A 19511-nucleotide genomic window follows, 5' to 3' on the forward strand; every position below is an offset into this window, starting at 1 on the left:
GATTGGAGGGTAGGTCTACTTTTAACTTTTTAAGGCACCTCCATACTGTTGTCCAGAGTGTCTGCATCAGTTTGCATTCCCACCAGCAGTGCAAGAGGGTTCCCCTTTCTCTGCATCCTTGCCAACACCTGTTGTTTCTTGTGTTTTTAATTTTAGCCATTCTGACAGGTGTGAGGTAGTATCTCCATGGTTTTGATTTGTATTTCCCTTATGATGAGTGATGTTGAGCATCTTATGTGTCTGTTAGCCATCTGGATGTCTTCTTTGAAAAAGTGTCTATTCATGTCTTCTGCCCATTTCTTCACTGGATTATTCTTTATAGATTTTGGATACCAACCCTTTATCAGATAAGTCATTTGCAAATATCTTCTGCCATTGTATCAGTTACCTTTTAGTTTTGTTGATTATTTCCTTTGCTGTGCAGAAGCTTTTTATCTTGATGAAGTCCCAGTAGTTCATGTTTGCTTTTGTTTGTCTTGCCTTTGGTGACTTGTCTAGTAATAACTTACTATGGCCAAGATCAGAAGTTGCTGCCTGTGTTATCCTCTAGGATTTTGATGGTTTCCTGGCTCACGTTTAGGTCTTTCATCCATTTTGAATTTATTTTTGTGCATGGTGTAAGAAAGTGGTCCAGTTTCATTCTTCTGCATGTTGCTATCCACTTTCCCCAACCATTTGTTGAAGAGACTTGTCTTTTTTTCCCCTTGGATATTCTTTCCTGCTTCTGTGCAGGAAGCAGAAAGCAGGAAGCATTTCTCGGTTTTTTGTTCTATTCCCTTGATCTGTGTCTCGTTTTGTGCATCCTACTGTCTTAATGACTACAGCTTGGTAATACAGCTTGAAGTCTGGAAATATGATGTCTCCAGTTTTGCTTTGCTTTTTCAGGATTGTTTTAGCTATTTGAGGTCTTTTCTGGTTCCATATAAATTTTAGGATTGTTTGTTCTAGCTCTGTGAAAAATACTGTCGGTATCTTGATAGGGAGTGCATTAAATGTGTAGATTGCTTTGGGTAGTAAGACTTTAAAAATATCTGTTCTTCCAGTCTATGAGCATGAAATGTTTTTCCATTTTTTTGTGTCCTCTTGAATTTCTTTCTTAAGTAGTTTTCAGAATACAGATCTTTTACCTCTTTGGTTTATTCATAGGTATCCTACAGTTTTTAGTATAATTATAAATGGGATCGATTCCTTGATTTCTTTTCCTGCTGCTTTATTATTGTTGTAGAGAAATGCAACCAATTTCTATATGTTGATTTTATAGCTTTGCTGAATTCATGTATTCATTCTAGCTTACATTTCTTTTCTACATTTTTTAAAATTACCACAGGACATTTTTGTTGCTTGCTTATTCCATTTCATGCATATGAAATATAGAACATAGAGGTATATGTGAAAAGCTGCATATGTGTGTGTGTGTGTATGTACTTGTATAAATTATACACAGACACACACAGAGACTTTAAGTGCCTTCCTTCTTTCCTGTACGCCTGTACTATGTTGGGTTTTATTCGAGCATAAAAAAAAATTCTTTTAGTATTTCCTGAGGTCTGCTGGGAATCTGTTCTGGGTGTTTTTGTTTTGTTTTGTTTTTGTCTACATTTGATTCTGAAAATTAGATTCTAATTTTCTGTTAAGATTCCCTATATTTTTATCTATTTAATCTTCCATATTTTGATCTCTTAATGTACTCACAGGCATTTTAAAGTCCTTTCTGCACTAATTCCAGTATTTGAATCCTTTGTAAATCAGCTTTTCTTGTTTTTTCTCTCAATTTTTAGTCACTTTTTCCTGCTTGACAGATTCTGTAACTTTTTATTATGTACTGGATGTTGTGAATTAAAACATTATAAGGACTGAAGGTGGTGTTACTTTCCACCAAAAGGATTTGCCCTTTCCTCTGTTAATCATACAAAATGAGAAGAAAGAGAGGAATTGCCAGAAAAGATGGCAGTGTAGGAGGACGCTGGGCTCACCTCGTCCTGCTGATCACTTAGATTCCACCCACACCCGCCTCAATAACCCAGAAAACCATCAGAAGATTAGCAGTATGGACTTCCCGGAGCCAAGTGTAGACAAGAGGCCCACTGAAGAGGGTAGGAAGGGCGGAGAGGCGGTGCAGTACACGGACTGGTGAGAGGGAGCTGGGGCAGTGGAGGGGCAGCTGGCCCGGCAAGGCGAAATCCCCGAGTCTGGCTTGCAAAAGCGGCGGGGGGCAGGGGAGGGGGGGACTGCATGAGTTCTGACAGCCAGTGGGATTTAACATCTGGAACGTTATAAGTCAACAGCTCTGCTCGGAGAGCGGAAGGGTTAGAGGACAACGGGAGGGAGAGTTGTTGAGCCCTGGAAGACAGAGCTCAGCTCGGTGGGGAACAAAGGCGCTGGCCAGCGCCATGTCCCTCTCCCATCCCCCAGCTAAAACCCCAAAGGGAACCAGTTCATCAAACTTGCTTGCACCGCGCAAACACCCAATGCTGTTCTTCTGTGGATCCATCCCTCTGATGGGGTGGCCTCTCTCCCCGTGCTGCAGGGCCCCTCCTGCAGGGGATCACCAACTGCAAAGTGAGCTAGAGCCTGCCCCTCCCACCCCTGTGCACTTTGCAGATCCACCCCGGCTAATATGCCAGATCCCATCAAACCAGCACCACAAGCCTGGCAGTGTGCAAGTAGCCCAGACAGGGGCCACACCACTGCACAGTGAGTCCTGCCCCTGGGAGAGGGGATGATAAGGTACACACCAGTCTGACTGTGGCCCCTCCCACCAACACAAGTTACTCCAGACAGCACAGGGAAAGTGCCCTGCAGTTCCGGGCCACCCCAGGGACTATCCAAAATGAGGAAATGGAAGAATTCTCCTCAAAAGAAACTTCAGGAAGTAGAGACAGCTGACGAATTGATCAAAAACGATTTAAGCATATAACAGAACATGAATTTAGAATAATAGTCATAAAATTAATCACTGGGTTTGAAAAAAGTATAGAGGACAGCAGAGAATCTATTGCTACAGAAATCAAGGGACTAAGAAATAGTCATGAGGAGCTTAAAAAAATGATATAAATGAGGTGCAAAATAAAATGGAGGTGACCACAGCTCGGATTGAAGAGGCAGAGGAGAGAATAGGTGAATTAGAAGATAAAATTATGGAAAAAGAGGAAGCTGAGAAAAAGAGAGATAAAAAAATCCTGGAGTATGAGGGGAGAATTAGAGAACTGAGTGATGCAATCAAACCCAACAATATCTGTATAATAGGAATTCCAGAAGAGGAAGAGAGAGAGAAAGGGGCTGAAGGTACTTGAACAAATCATAGCTGAAAACTTCCCTAATCTGGGTAAGGAAAAAGGCATTGAAATCCAAGAGGCACAGAGAACTCCCTTCAGACGTAACTTGAATCGATCAACTGCACGACATATCATAGTGAAATTGGCAAAATACAAGGATAAAGAGAAAATTCTGAAAGCAGCTAGGGATAAACATGCTCTAATGTATAAAGGGAGACCGATAAGACTAGTGACAGACCTATCTAATGAAACTTGGCAGGCCAGAAAGGAATGGCAGGGAATGTTCAATGTGATGAACAGAAAAAATATGCAGCCAAGAATCCTTTATCCAGCAAGTCTGTTACTCAGAATAGAAGGAGAGAGAAAGGTCTTCCCAAACAAACAAAAACTGAAGGAATTCATCACCACTAAACCAGCCCTACAAGAGATCCTAAGGGGGATTCTGTGAGTGAAATGGATCAGATGGACTTGACAGATATATTTAGAACTCTGCATTGCAAAGCAACAGAATATACTTTCTTCTCGAGTGCACATAGAACCTTCTCCAAGATAGATCGCATACTGGGTCACAAAACAGCCCTTCATAAGTATACAAGAATTGAGATCATACCATGCACACTTTCAGACCACAATGCTATGAAGCTTGAAATCAACCACAGGAAAAAGTCTGGAAAACCTCCAAAAGCATGGAGGTTAAAGAACACCCTACTAAAAAATGAATGGATCAACCAGGCAGTTAGAGATGAAATTAAAACATAAATGGAAACAAATGAAAATGAAAATACAACAATCCAAAGGCTTTGGGATGCAGAGAAGGCAGTCCTGAGAGGAAAATACATTGCAATCCAGGCCTATCTCAACAAACAAGAAAAATCCCAAATACAGAATCTAACAGCACACCTAAAGGAAATAGAAGCAGAACAGCAAAGACAACCTAAACCCAGAAGAAGAAGAGAAATAATAAAGATCAGAGCAGAAATAAACAATACAGAATCTAAAAAAACTGTAGAGCAGATCAACGAAACCAAGAGTTGGTTTTTTTTGAAAAAATAAACAAAATTGATAAACCTCTAGCCAGGTTTCTCAAAAAGAAAAGGGAGATGACCCAAACAGATAAAATCATGAATGAAAATGGAATTATTACAACCAATCCCCCAGAAATACAAGCAATTATCAGGGAATACTATGAAAAATTATATGCCAACAAACTGGACAACCTGGAAGAAATGGAGAAATTCCTAAGCACCCACACACTTCCAAAACTCAAACAGCAAGAAACAGAAAGCTTGAACAGACCCATAACCAGTGAAGAAATTGAATCAGTTATCAAAACTCTCCCAACAAACAAGAGTCCAGGACCAGATGGCTTCCCTGGGGAATTCCACCAGACATTTAAAGCAGAGATAATACCTATCCTCAAGCTGTTCCAAAAAATAGAAAGGGAAGGAAAACTTCCAGACTCATTCTATGAAGCCAGTGTTACTTTGATTCCTAAAGCAGACAGAGACCCAGCAAACAAAGAGAACTACAGGCCAATATCCCTGATGAATAAGAATGCAAAAATTCTCAAGATACTAACAAATCGAATTCAACAGCATATAAAAAGAATTATTCACCATGATCAAGTGGGATTCATTCCTGGGATGCAGGGCTAGTTCAACATTCACAAATCAATCAATGTGATACATCACATGAATAAAAGAAAAGAGAAGAACCGTATGATCTTGTCAATTGATGCAGAAAAAGCATTTGATAAAATTCAGCATCCTTTCTTAATAAAAACCCTGAAGAAAGTCGGGATAGAAGGAACATAATTAAATATCATAAAAGCCATTTATGAAAAGCCCACAGCTAATATCATCCTCAATGGGGAAAAACTGAGAGCTTTCCCCCTGAGATCAGGAACATGACAGGGATGTCCACTCTCACCGCTGTTGTTTAACATAGTGTTGGAAGTGCTAGCATCAGCAATCCAGACAACAAAAGGAAATCAAAGGCATCAAAATTGGCAAAGATGAAGTTAAGCTTTCACTTTTTGCAGATGACATGATACTATACATGGAAAACCTGATAGACTCCACCAGAAGTCTGCTAGAACTGATACATGAATTCAGCAAAGTTGCAGGATACAAAATTAATGTACAGAAATCAGTTCATTCTTACTAATAATGAAGCAGTGGAAAGACAAATAAAAAAACTGATCCTATTCACAATTGCACCAAGAAGCATAAAATACCTAGGAATAAACCTAACCAAAGATGTAAAAGATCTGTATGCTGAAAACTATAGAAAGCTTATGAAGGAAATTGAAGAAGATATAAAGAAATGGAAAAACATTCCGTGCTCATAGATTGGAAGAATAAATATTGTCAAAATGTCAGTACTGCCCAAAGCTATCTACACATTCAATCGAATCCCAATCAAAATTGCACCAGCATTCTTCTCGAAGCTAGAACAAGCAATCCTAAAATTCATATGGAACCACAAAAGGCCCCGAATAGCCAAAGTAATTTTGAAGAAGACCAAAGCAGGAGGCATCACAATCCCTGACTTTAGCCTCTGCTACAAAGCTGTAATCATCAAGACAGCATGGTATTGGCACAAACACAGACACATAGACCAATGGAATAGAATAGAAACCCCAGAATTAGACCCACAAAAGTATGGCCAACTAATCTTTGACAAAGCAGGAAAGAATATCCAATGGAAAAAAAGACAGTCTCTTTAACAAATGGTGCTGGGAGAACTGGACAGCAACATGCAGAAGGATGAAACTAGACCACTTTCTTACACCATACACAAAAATAAATTCAAAATGGATGAAGGACCTGAATGTGAGACAGGAAACCATCAAAACCGTAGAGGACAAAGCAGGAGAAAACCTCTCTTACCTCAGCCACAGCAATTTCTTACTTGACACATCCCCAAAGGCAAGGGAATTAAAAGCAAAAGTGAACTGTTGGGACCTCATGAAGATAAAAAGCTTCTGCACTGCAAAGGAAATAATCAACAAAACTAAAAGGCAACCAACGGAATGGGAAAAGATATTTGCAAATGACATATCGGACAAAGGACTAGTATCCAAAATCTGTAAAGAGCTCACCAAACTCCACACCCGAAAAACAAATAACCCAGTGAAGAAATGGGCAGAAAACATGAATAGACACTTCTCTAAAGAAGACATCCGGATGGCCAAAAGGCACATGAAAAGATGCTCAACGTCGCTCCTCATCAGGGAAATACAAATCAAAACCACACTCAGATACCACCTCACGCCAGTCAGAGTGGCCAAAATGAACAAATCAGGAGACTATAGATGCTGGCGAAGATGTGGAGAAATGGGAACCCTCTTGCACTGTTGGTGGGAATGCAAACTGGTGCAGCCGCTCTGGAATACAGTGTGGCGGTTCCTCAAAAAATTAAAAATAGATCTATCCTATGGCCCAGCAATAGCACTGCTAGGAATTTACCCAAGGGATACAGGAGTGCTGATTCACAGGGGCACTTGTACCCCAATGTTTATAGTAGCACTCTCAACAATAGCCAAATTATGGAGAGAGCCTCAATGTCCATCAATGATGAATGGATAAAGAAATTGTAGTTTATATACACAATGGAATACTACTTGGCAATGAGAAAGAATGAAATATGGCCTTTTGTAGGAACGTGGGTGGAACTGGAGAGTGTTATGCTATGTGAAATAAGTCATACAGAGAAAGACAGATACCGTATGTTTTCACTCTTATGTGGATCCTGAGAAACTTAACAGAAGACCATGGGGGAAGGGAAGGAAAAAAAAAAGGTTAGGGAGGGAGGGAGCCAAACCATAAGAGACTCTTAAAAACTAAGAACAAACTGAGGGTTGATGGGGGGCGGAAGGGAGGGGAGGGTGGGTGATGGGTATTGAGGAGGGCACCTTTGGGGCTGAGCCCTGGGTGTTGTATGGAAACCAATTTGACAATAAATTTCATATTAAAAAAAAATTAAAAAATAAAAAATAAATCCTAAAAAATGACTGATCACTTCAGTCATGTCAGGTATTTTACTGAGTAAGCAGTGGGATGAAGCTGTAGTTGACTAATTATGCTTTTGATTTTTCCTGATTTGTGGCCTTCCTGGATTTTTGCTTTAATCCTGACAGATCTTTGATTCTGCAGTAAGTAAATACCGTGATCTAGTGTCTCAGATGTTTGAGTTCTACTCTTTAGACTCTCAGCCCTTGCAGGTTTGAATGTGGCAAATGTAAGGGCAGCCCAGCTATGTCGTAGTTACACTTTCTTTTTTATATATTTTTTTAATGTTTATTTATTTTTGAGAGACAGACAGAACATGACTGGGGAGAGGGGCAAAGAGAGAGGGAGACACAGAATCCGAAGCAGGCTCCAGGCTCTGAGCTATCAGCATCAGCTATCAGCCTGACAGAGGGCTTGAACTCATGAACTGCAAGATCATGGCCTGAGTCGAAGTCGGACGCCCAACTGACTGAGCCACCCAGGCATCTCTGTAGTTACACTTTCTTAATGGAAATTTGTCTCATAAGAACCCAAACATTGCAAGTGATTTTACTTTTTTTGGCTCAGCCCCTTTCTTGGGGATGGCATTTCTGGTTTTTTTCTCTCCAGTCTGGAATGTGTCCTCAGATTTGAAAGTTCTCTCACTCAGGCAGTAGTTATTTAGCTTCCTGCCTTATTCAGGTTCAAAATTTGGCAAATGTCTTGAGGAGGAGACCTGATGTTTGTTAAAGGCCCGTCTGTTTAATGAGACTTGGTTTGTTATTAATGCCTTGACTATGAAGCAGAATTCACTCTGCTTCTCTGACTTAATTTCACATTCTCCCATACCATCCTGATACTAAGAAAATGTCCTGGGGGGAAATTGGCTTGGCATTTTGCTAGATTTCACTCCATGGTAGCCCATGAGTTCCTCAAAAGCTCTGGTGATTTCTCTTTCCCAGGGGAGTATGTCTGCCTACACTCAGTCCCTGCCCATAATCTCCAAAATCCCTTCTCTAGCATATTAGATGATATTATTTCCTGATTGCTTCCATAGCTCTCTGATATCTTTTACCTATGATTTTTATAATTTATTCAATTTTATTTCCTTGTTGTAACAGGAATGATGGCCTGTGGCTATGTACTGTATTCTACCTGGAAATGGAAGTCCTATTTAGGTTACCTTTAATTTCTCTAATGAGTAGCTTCCTACTTAGAGTTCTTACATTTTTAATTATACTATTAGGTATTTGATATTTGTGATCATATTACAGATGGCATATTTTTTAGCCTTTAATTTTATAATTTTTCTGATACCAAAAGTGGATTTTTAAAAATTTGTATCTCCTATCTGGCAACTTTTCTAAAAATTTATATTTTAATTAGTTATGTTTAGATTGTTTTAGGTTTTCTGTGTACCTAATTATATAAAATATGTATTATTATTTCTTCTTTCTGCTTTCTCCTGACTTACTGCTAATGCCATTTAAGACCTTTACTAAAGTTGAACAGAAATGGTGAGAATTGACATCCTTATTTTGTTCCTAGTCTAACGGTGAGCACTTTCTACATTTCAGTATGAATAGAATGGTTGCTCTAAAGTTTTTTGTGATTTCCCTTTGCTACGAGTTTTTATCATACATAATTCTTGAGCTTTATCAAATGCTTTATTTAGCTATATTTATGTGGTCATAAACATTTTCTCTATTTTTTTGATGTGAATCATATTGATTGATTTTTGAGTGTTAACTCACCTTACATTCCTGGAGTAAACCATCTTGGTATGAATTCGCATACATACAGCGTTTGGTTTTCTAATATTTTACTTAGTATTCTTGCTTGCATATTCATAAGGAAGATTGACCTATTTTCTTTTCTCATAATTTTCCTCTTCAGTTTTCCTATTCAATTGAATAGTAGACAGAGGGTAGAAATTCAAGAGTTCTTCTGTTTTGTAATACATTATTACTGTATCTAATACAATATTAATACAGTATTACTCTGTTTTTAAAAAATATTTTTGAGTAAGCTTATTTTTTTTAAGTTTATTTAAAGAGAGAAAGCATGAGTCGGGGAGGGGCAGAGGGAGAGGATGAGAAAATCCCAAGCAGGCTCTGCGCTATCAGTCAAAGCCTGAGGCAGGGCTACATCTCAGGAACTATGAGATCATGGCCTGTGCCGAAATCAAGAGCTGGATGCCTAATAGACTGAGCCACCAGGTGCCCCTTGAGTACTTTTAGGTCTACAGAAAAGACAGACATAATAGAGTTCCCTGTACCCATCTGCCAGCTTTTCCTATTAACATTCTACATTACGGTTGTGAACATTTGTCAAAATTAAGAAGGCAACATTTGTACATTACCATTAACTACACTCCCAACTTTATTTATATTTCATATTTTTTCCATTAATGGCTTTTTTTTTGTTCCAGGACCCAGTTCAGTATTTACAATTCCCTTTAGGTAGTTGTCATGTCTCTTTAGTTCTCTCTTTTCAATGACAGTGCCTCATTCCTTCCTTTTTTTCATGATTTTGACAGTTTTGACAAATATTGGTTAGATATTTTGTAGAATGTCCCTGAGTCTGGGTTTGGCTGATGTTTTTCACATGATTAGACTTGAATTAGGAGTTTTGGCAAAGAATACCGTAAGAAGGAAATACCCATTGCATCACATCATAGCATAAAGAATGTGACATCTACATGATAACATTGGTGATATGAACCTTCATCACCATGGTGTTCGCTAGGTTTCTACACTATAAAGTTACTATTTATCCCTTTTTATTACTCTGTTCTTTGGAGTCCAGTTGCTTAATCCAGCCCATACTCAAAGGAGAAGGGAGAGATTAATCTTCACCTCCTTGGATGGGGAAGTATCTACATATATTATTTGGAATTCTGTAAATAAGATTTATCTTCTTTCATTTTGCATTTATTCAGTAATTTCTTTATTCTGTTTTAATATTAATTCTCTAAAATCATAATACATAATTACAATTTTGAAAATCTCTGGTTCCCCCACTAACATATAAACTTCTTCATGCAAGTCGTTATTTCTTGTTTGTTTTTGTACACTATGCATTTAATTTATAGTGGACTTCTAGTAATTTTTTGAAATGAATATATTTTTACTTCAACTGAAAAGTACTATTACTCAGCTAAATTGTATGATAGTATTCTAAATTGAAGTTTAAAGTAGATTTTGAAATGAATAAAAGTAAACTCATGCACAATTGGATTATAAGTATCTCAGATGGCAAAGGGTACTGTAGAAATAACCATTTGAAGTTGACTGAAGTTATCTCCACAAAATATTCCTTGAAGCTACCTTTGGAAAGAGATTACAGTATTTGATAAGCCACGGATATGACCTGCTGTGTCCTTTCTCTTTTTTGTTCAGACCGTCAGAGGAGATTAAGACCCCATTTTCTGCCTTTTCTGGAAAATTATCATCTGATGCCGTCACTCAGATAACAACAGAAAGTCCAGGAAAAACCACGTTTTCATCTGAAATTTTTATTAATGCTGAAGATCATGGATTTGAAAGTCCAGAGCCCAGTACCCAGAACGTGGACAAAGTTCCTGTCAAGTTTGTGTCATCATCTTCAGTTCAACAGATTACTCATCCTCATGGCACAGATGGTAAGAGAATGTGATTACATTTTAGGTCATAATACCAACTTTGATATGCAGTGATCTCAGAAATGTGTGAGGAGGTCTTTCTAGTGAGAAAACGAAATTTTTGTTTTATGCATTAGGATCCAAGCGATTCTATCCATCTTTTATTTACACAGCTATGAAGAGAGTGTGATTATGTTTTTGCCTTAATTTCTAGTGGAGTTACAACTTATGTGGAAGTTGGTGTGACTGGGTGGCTCAGTTGGTTAAGTGTCTGACTCTTGGTTTCGGTTCAGGTCATGATCTCATGGTTCGTGAGTTCGAGCCCCGCATTGGGCTCTGTGCTGGCAATGAAGAGCCTTCTTAGGATTCTCTTTCTCCCTCTCTCTCTGCCACTAGCCCCACCTCAAAATAAATAAATAAACTTAAAAAAAAAACTTATGTGGAACTCATGCTGCTTGCAATTGTCATATTTTTATCTCATGATACTTATAATAATGCAAGTAGTTCATAAAAATTTAAAAACTGTGGAGGTCTAGTTTTAGGCTGGCAGGTGAATTATTGGCATTTTGTATTATATTAAATGTTACATATAATACAATGTTAAATAGTAGCAAAAATATATAATAGTACAAATACAATACCAATCTGTTTCATGGGGCGCCTGGGTGGCGCAGTCGGTTAAGCGTCCGACTTCAGCCAGGTCACCATCTCGCGGTCCGTGAGTTCGAGCCCCGCGTCGGGCTCTGGGCTGATGGCTCAGAGCCTGGAGCCTGTTTCCGATTCTGTGTCTCCCTCTCTCTCTGCCCCTCCCCTGTTCATGCTCTGTCTCTCTCTGTCCCAAAAATAAATAAACCTTGAAAAAAAAAATTTTTTAACAATACCAATCTGTTTCTTATAAAATAATGACCAAGGACCTAGGTTGACTTGCTGTCTTCAAAACATGGATCCCACAGTTACCTTGGATTCACCACCACAATCAGCTAGAAGGGACAGAAAAAGCATAGAGAAGCACTTGTGGAGGCACCTGGGTGGCTCAGTTGGTTAAGCATCCAACCCAATGGATTGGCTCAGGTCACGCTCTCACGGTGTTCGGGTTCAAGCCCTATGTCAGGCTCTGCTCTGACAGTGTGGAGCCTGCTTGGAGTCTCTCACTCCCTCTTTCTCTGCCCCTCCTCTGCTCTCTTTCTCTCTCAAAATAAATAAATAAACTTTAAAAAGAGAGAGAAGCACACGTACTAGGCCTAGAAGTGGCTCAGATCATTTTCTCGTAGCTAGGAATAGTTCAGCTGTGTTTTTCAGGATGAAGAGTGGATTTTGATGAACAGCTAGGCTAGCAGTCTCTACCATAAGGTCTACATTTAGAGTGTTCATATTGCCGTTGTCACAGTGATATTTCAATAGTGCTTATACTGTATAACATTCAAATTAGAGTGTTATTTCCTTTTTCAGACCAATAACAGGAAAATTAACAATTAAGTTTCCGTTCTTCCCTCAAATGAGGTGGGAACTTTAAGTTACTAATTTTAAAGTATTTAGTAGTTAGCACAGGTCTACTCAAAATGTTACTTTAAGTTTTTCTCCTTATGCAAAAAGGTTATCTATCTGTAGATAAGAGATGGGATACACCTAAATATATAAAGAGAATTTCTTGGTTCAGCATTTAACTTTCAGTGAATTTAATTTCAACAAGTACATTTATATGTTAAGATGGTTATACTTCTTAAACATTTTCATTGTGAAAAAAATGCCCCCCAAATCTACAGTTTAATAAATATCACAAAGAACACCTTTCTGTCTATATCAGTTACCTAGTACTACAGTGATACTATTAAACAACCTTGAAAATCTTAGTGCTTTATAACAATAAACATTTGCTTTTTTCACTCATGGGCTTTGTGGGTCAATTGGAGTTTGGCTTTAGGCTACAGAAATGGTTTGGGTCTGTTCCATATGCCTTGTTCTGAAACCAAGGCTAATGAGACAATACGTACTTTGGGTTATGTTGTTCTCATGGTGGTGGGAGAAGCACAAGAGGGGAAATCCAACTGTGAGAGTGTGGTTTAAACTTCTGCTCACATCAAATGCATACATTTATATAGAGACCATAATTTATGGTTTTACCTTTGTATACAGGACCTGGAAGGATTCCTTTAAAGGATTAATATTATTGGATTACTAATAAAATATTATGTTTAATACTGTGGATTTAAAAGCAAAATTTGGTGGGGGTTTTTTTGTATGAAAACATTTTAAATTTCAAAGAATTGTATGTTAAACACATGACTGTGTGGTCACTATTCTGAATTTTAAAATTCAGAATAATATACTATATGTTTATATTTGGTTTGTTTTCAAATTTTTTTTTTAATTTTTTTTTTTTTCAACATTTTTATTTATTTTTGGGACAGAGAGAGACAGAGCATGAACGGGGGAGGGGCAGAGAGAGAGGGAGACACAGAATCGGAAACAGGCTCCAGGCTCTGAGCCATCAGCCCAGAGCCCGACGCGGGGCTCGAACTCACGGACCGCGAGATGGTGACCTGGCTGAAGTCGGACGCTTAACCGACTGCGCCACCCAGGCGCCCCTCAAATTTTTTGAAGAAATTTATTTTATAGTTGAACTTTCTTCTTTACTCTTCTCCAGTCTTTTTATTCTTTCCCAATAGCAACCATTATTTTCTTTATTTACATTTATTCATTAGATATTTGATATTATATTTTTCTTTCATGACACTGTATGTAGTATTTTTCCTATGTGGTTTTGCTGGTGTATAGAAACACAGTTGTGTTTTTTAATACCAATGTTGTGCACAGTGACTGTGCTAATAAATTCACTATTATTCCTACCAGTTTAAATTTTATGACAATAATCACATGAAAAGATTCTAAACATAATTACTGGGGAAATGCAAATGTTTACCATAAAGATATGCCATTACACACCCACCAAATAGCTAAAATTAACTAACAACAACAAAACTATACCAATTTTTATGTATTTTCTTAAAATTGGGAATTTATACTTCTATAATTGAAACTTTATTTTGAAAAGAAGAAATTTATTTTGGAGATCTTTCACATAGAAGTGAATTAGACTTATTTTCTATGGCTCTGGGGGACAGAATAAGACCATAAGATCAGTAGTAAGGGGTTAACAATTTGGGGTTCAATGTAAGATAAAGTGGGTTTTAGTTAGAGCCATCTGTACATGGACTAGATTGCTAAAAAACTGATCTCAATGAAACCTACCCCTACCACTCTATTTTTTTTTTATTTTTTTTAATGTTTATTTATTTTTGAGACCGAGAGAGACAGAGCATGAATGGGGGAGGGTCAGAGAGAGAGGGAGACACAGAATTCGAAACAGTCTCCGGGCTCTAAGCTGTAAGCACAGAGCCGACGCGGGGCTCGAACTCACGGACTGCGAGATCATGACCTGAGCCGAAGTCGGACGCTTAACCGACTGAGCCACCCAGGCGCCCCCCTACCACTCTATTTAAACTGCATCTTGCCCCGGTTTCCCTAGTAGTCCTACTAATAATCCTCAGCATTTTCTAATTTCTTTTTCATGTAACTTATAATTTCTTAAAATAATAAATAATTTACTTATTTAATGTGTTATTACTGTATATCTCCTTCCTCTAGAATGCTAGCTCTTCTTGAAGGCAGAGATTTTTTGTTTTAGTTCATATATGCCAAGAATCCTTTGTTTTTTAAAGTTTATTTATTTGTTTGTTTATTTTTAAAGAGAACGAGCACAAGTGGCAGGGGTGGGGGGAATCTTGAGCAGGCTGCATGCTCTGTGTGGAGCCCAACACGAGACTCGATCCTATGACCTTGGGATCATGATCTGAGCCAAAATCAAGAATCAGACACTCAACCAACTGAGCCACCCAAGCAGACCTAAAGTTTATTTTTTTAGGTCATCTCTACACCCAGTAAGGAGCTCAAACTCACAACCCTGAGATCAAGAGTTGCATGCTCTTCCAACTGAGCCAGCCCGGTGCACCGATATATGCCACAAATCTTGTACACTGCATGGCACATTAAAGGCACTCAATATTTGTTCAGTGAATTTTAACAAATCTTCTTATTAATTGTTCTCATCTTTATCTCCTTAGCCCAGCCTTCACTGTTGCCATATAAGCCTCCTGGTAGTACCAGGATGTACTATGTTCCACAATTAAAACAGATTCCTTCTTATCTGGATTCCAGATCAGATACCACCATTGAGAGCTCTCACTCAGGTAATCTGCATAAATTAATCAAATTTTTATTTTTTGAAATTTTATTTGTGGTTTAGCTGGTTAATTCTAGAATGACATGTGAAAATTCAGTGATATTTAAGCCTTTAATGAAATATGGAGCTTTTCATGAGCCAGTCTATGGTTCAGAAAAGTAAGTTATTTGGCAAGATGTATTTAATGAAGAAAATTGTATGGATAATTGTTTGTTTGGTTTAGCGGACTCCTTTTCAGACAAAGGTTTCCAAGTTTTCTCTGTTCACAGTGCCCTTAGTGTTTTGGTGATTTTTTTTTCTCATTATTATATGGAATGCATGTAAAAACAAGAAGTATTTTTAGAAACAGCTATAAGTTTATTAGGACATAAATATTTGCTGTTTTGACTTAGCAACTTAATAAAAATATTAGCTATTTCCTTTTGGTTTTGGGTTTTGAAAGAAAATATTTTACTTTGTTCATAAATAACCACAGTTATTTACTAATGAGATATGTGCAGCTATTAGAACACTTGTACAACTTTTCAAACCTTGATGTGAAATTGAACACAACCACAGTTATTTGCTGCTTTTACTATAGAAACCCAAAAATCTAGCTTTGCAAAGATACAACATCATTGAAAGGAATATGGCATTATCTAATATTGAAATTTAATGTTTATTTGTTTTGTGATAGAGAGAGCATGAGCCGGGGGGGGGAGGGGGGAGGGGGCAGAGAGAGAGGGAAAGAAAGAAAGAATCCCAAGCAGGTTCCGCACTACCAGCGTAGAGCCTGACATGGGGCTCAAACCCACAAACCGTGAGATTATGACCAGAGCCAAAATCAAGAGTCAGATGCTTAACCAGCTGAGCCTCCCAGGCGCCCCTAGTATTGAAAATCGAAAGTACTTTGAGCTAGTAGTTTGTGTAGTGTACACTAGATACCAGGTATTAGTGTTGTTTCTGTAGAGTTTTAAAATAGCCCACAGCACCCCTGTGAGATTGCCACCGGCAAATTGCAGATTTAGAAGATGAGTAGCACCCCATGCAGGAACTCAGTAAATATTTCTTGTGGGGATTTTAAGATAAGGATACTGAAGTGGTGTGGTGTGGGGTTTGGATTGATGGGATAACATTTTGAGATGACTTGGTTCAGTTCAGATATAAATTTTTTTTTCACACTTTGCCAATAGACATCTTTATATGTATAAGAATTGTCCATGACGCATTTTCCCTAGTCTTAGGCATATTTTTTGGTTAACTTTAAGAGGACCAAACAAGTATCTAATGGTAACGAAAAGCACCTGGTATAACTGCTTCTAATTCCCCACTATGATGCTACTAAAAAAAAAAACACCAACAAAAATGCTCTTATTACCAAATGTTAAGATTAATTATTAAGCCTATAACCAGAAACTGGAAGAAATTTTCACTATATGCAAGGCTATGACACTTGGGGCACCTAGGTGGCTCAGTCAATTGAGCATCTGACTCTTGAGTTTAGCTTGGATCATGATCCCAGGGTAGTGGGATCGAGTCCTGCATCTCGCTTTGTGCTGAGCATGGAGCCTGCTTTAGATTCTCTCTACCCCCTCTGCCCCTCTCCCCTGCTCATGCACTCTCTTATAAAATAAAAATAATAATAATAATAATAAATAAAAAGTAAAATAATAAAAATAAAAACACACAGTGGGGATTTATTCCTGGGTTGCAAGGATGGTTCAGTATTTTCAAATGAATCAACCCAGTACATCTGATCTTTTTCAATGGATACACAGAAAGCATTTGATAAAGTACAGCATCCATTCATGATTTAAAAAAAAAAACCCTCAATAAAGTAAGTTTAGATTAAGCATACCTCAACATAATAAAAGCCGTATATGAAAAATGCACAGTTAGCATCATCCTAAGTGGGGAAAAACAGAGGGCTTTTCCTCTAGGGTTAGGAATAAGACAGGGCTGTCCACTCTCACCACTTACATTCAACATACTATTGGAATTCCTAGTCATAGCAATCAGACAACTAAAAGAAATAAAAGGCATCCAAATCACCAAGGAAGAAGTAAAATGTTCACTGTTTGCAGATGATGTGATACTATATATAGAAAACCCAGGGGCGCCTGGGTGGCGCAGTCAGTTAAGCGTCCGACTTCAGCCAGGTCACAATCTCGCGGTCCGTGAGTTCGAGCCCCGCGTCAGGCTCTGGGCTGATGGCTCAGAGCCTGGAGCCTGTTTCCGATTCTGTGTCTCCCTCTCTCTCTGCCCCTCCCCCGCTCATGCTCTGTCTCTCTCTGTCCCAAAAATAAATAAACGTTGGGGAAAAAAAAAATTAAAAAAAAAAAAAAAGAAAACCCAAAAGGCCCCACCAAAAAACTGCTAGAACTGATAAATGAATTAGTAAAGTTGCAGGATACAAAATCAACACTCAGAAATTGTTGAATTTCAATACACCAATAATGAAGCAGCAGAAAGAAATTAAGGAAGCAGTCTCATTTACAATTGCACCAAAAACAATAAAATACCTAGGAATAAACCTAACCAAAGAGATGAAAGACCTGTACTCTGAAAAATATAGAATACTGATGAACGAAATTAAAGATGACACAAAGAAATGGAAAGACATTCCATGCTCATGGATTGAAAGAACAAATATTGTTAAAATGTCTATACTACCCAAAGCAGTCTACACATTTAATGCAATGCTTCTGAAAATACCCACAGCATTTTTCACAGAGCTTAAACAAACAATCCTAAAATTTATATGGAACCACAAAAGACCCCCGAATAGCCAAAGCAACCTTGAAAAAGAAAAAACTGGAGACATCACAATTCCAGACTTCAAATTATATTACAAAGCGATAGTAATCAAAGCAGTATGGTCCTAGCACAAAAATAAACCCATAGATCAGTGGAACAGAATAGAAAACCCAGAAATGAACCCACAGTTATATGGTCAGTTAATCTTCAACAAAGCAGGAAAGAATATCCAATGGAAAAAAGACAGTCTGTTCAACAATGGTGTTGGGAAAACTGGACAGCATGCAAAAGAATGAAACTGGACCACTTTCTTACACCATACACAAAGATAAAGTCAAAATAGATTAAAGACCTAAATGTGAGGTGTGAAACCATAATTCCTAGACAAGAACACAGGCAGTAAATTCTTTGACTTCAGTTATAGCACTTTCTTTCTAGATATGTCTCCTGAGACAAGGGAAACAAATTCAAAAATAAACTATTGGGACTTTGTCAAAATAGAAAACTTCTGCACAGGGAAGGAAACAATCAATAAAGCTAAAAGGCAACCTATGGAATAGGAGAAGATATTTGCAAATGACATATGATAAAGGGTTAGTATCCAAAGTACATAAAGAACTTATAAAACCCATTACCTTAATAATGACTAATCCAGTTAAAAAATGGACACTATACCTCCCCCCACTCATGTTCTCTGTCTCTCAAAAACTAAAAAATAAAAATGGGCAGAATATATGAGTTAGACATTTTTCCAAAGAAGACATCCAGATAGCAAACAGATACATGAAAAGATGCTCAATGTCATTGATTATGAGGGAAATGCAAATCAGAACTACAATGAGAGATCACATCACACCTGTTAGAATAGCTAAAATCAACAACACAAGAAACAACAGGTGTTGTCAAGGATGTGGAGAAAGGTGAACCCTCATGCACATTTGCTGAGAATGCAAACTGGTGTAGTCACTCTGGAAAACCATATGGAGGTGCCTCAGAAAGTGAAAAATAGAACTACTCTATGATCTAGTAATTGCACTACTGGGTGTTTACCCAAAGTATACAAAAATACTAACTCAAAGTTACACATGCATATGCGTCCTGGTGTATCTACACCAGTACTATCTACCATAGCCAAATTGTGGAAACAGTCCCAGTGTCCATCATTTGATGAATGGATAAACAAGAGGATGTATATATACACATATATACAATGGAACATTACTCAGCCATAAAAGAGAATGAAATCTTGTCATTTGAAATGACATGGATGGAGCTAGAGAGTATTATGCTAAGCAAAATAAGTCAGAGAAAGACAAATACCATATGATTTCATTTATGTGGAAATTAAGAAACAAAACAAATGAGCAAAGGGAAGAAGAAGAGAGAGAGCCAAATCAAGAAACAGACTCTTAACTAGAAACAAACTGATGGTTACCAGAGGGGAAAAGGGTGGGGGGATGGGTTAAATAGGTGATGGGGAGTGCATTTGTTGTGATGAGCACTGGGTAACATATGGAAGTGTTGAATTACTATATTGTATCCTGAAACTCCTATTACACTGGATATTAACTGGAATTTAAATACAAACTTTAGGGGCGCCTGGGTGGCGCAGTCGGTTAAGCGTCCGACTTCAGCCAGATCACGAT

General features: G+C 38.0%; 1 protein-coding gene across 4 annotated transcripts in view; it reads left to right on the top strand.

Moving 5' to 3' along the window:
* Positions 1-19511, top strand: part of ALMS1 (ALMS1 centrosome and basal body associated protein) — a 225545-nt gene that overhangs the window by 119266 nt on the left and 86768 nt on the right. For all 4 annotated transcript variants that reach the window (XM_030310857.1, XM_030310858.1, XM_030310860.1 and 1 more), the window contains 2 exons: positions 10669-10910; positions 15011-15136. In XM_030310857.1, coding sequence (XP_030166717.1) covers positions 10669-10910; positions 15011-15136 — 368 coding nt within the window. The remainder of the gene's footprint in view (positions 1-10668; positions 10911-15010; positions 15137-19511) is intronic.

The sequence above is a fragment of the Lynx canadensis genome, chromosome A3 (assembly GCF_007474595.2).
Source record: "Lynx canadensis isolate LIC74 chromosome A3, mLynCan4.pri.v2, whole genome shotgun sequence".
NCBI lineage: Eukaryota > Metazoa > Chordata > Mammalia > Carnivora > Felidae > Lynx > Lynx canadensis.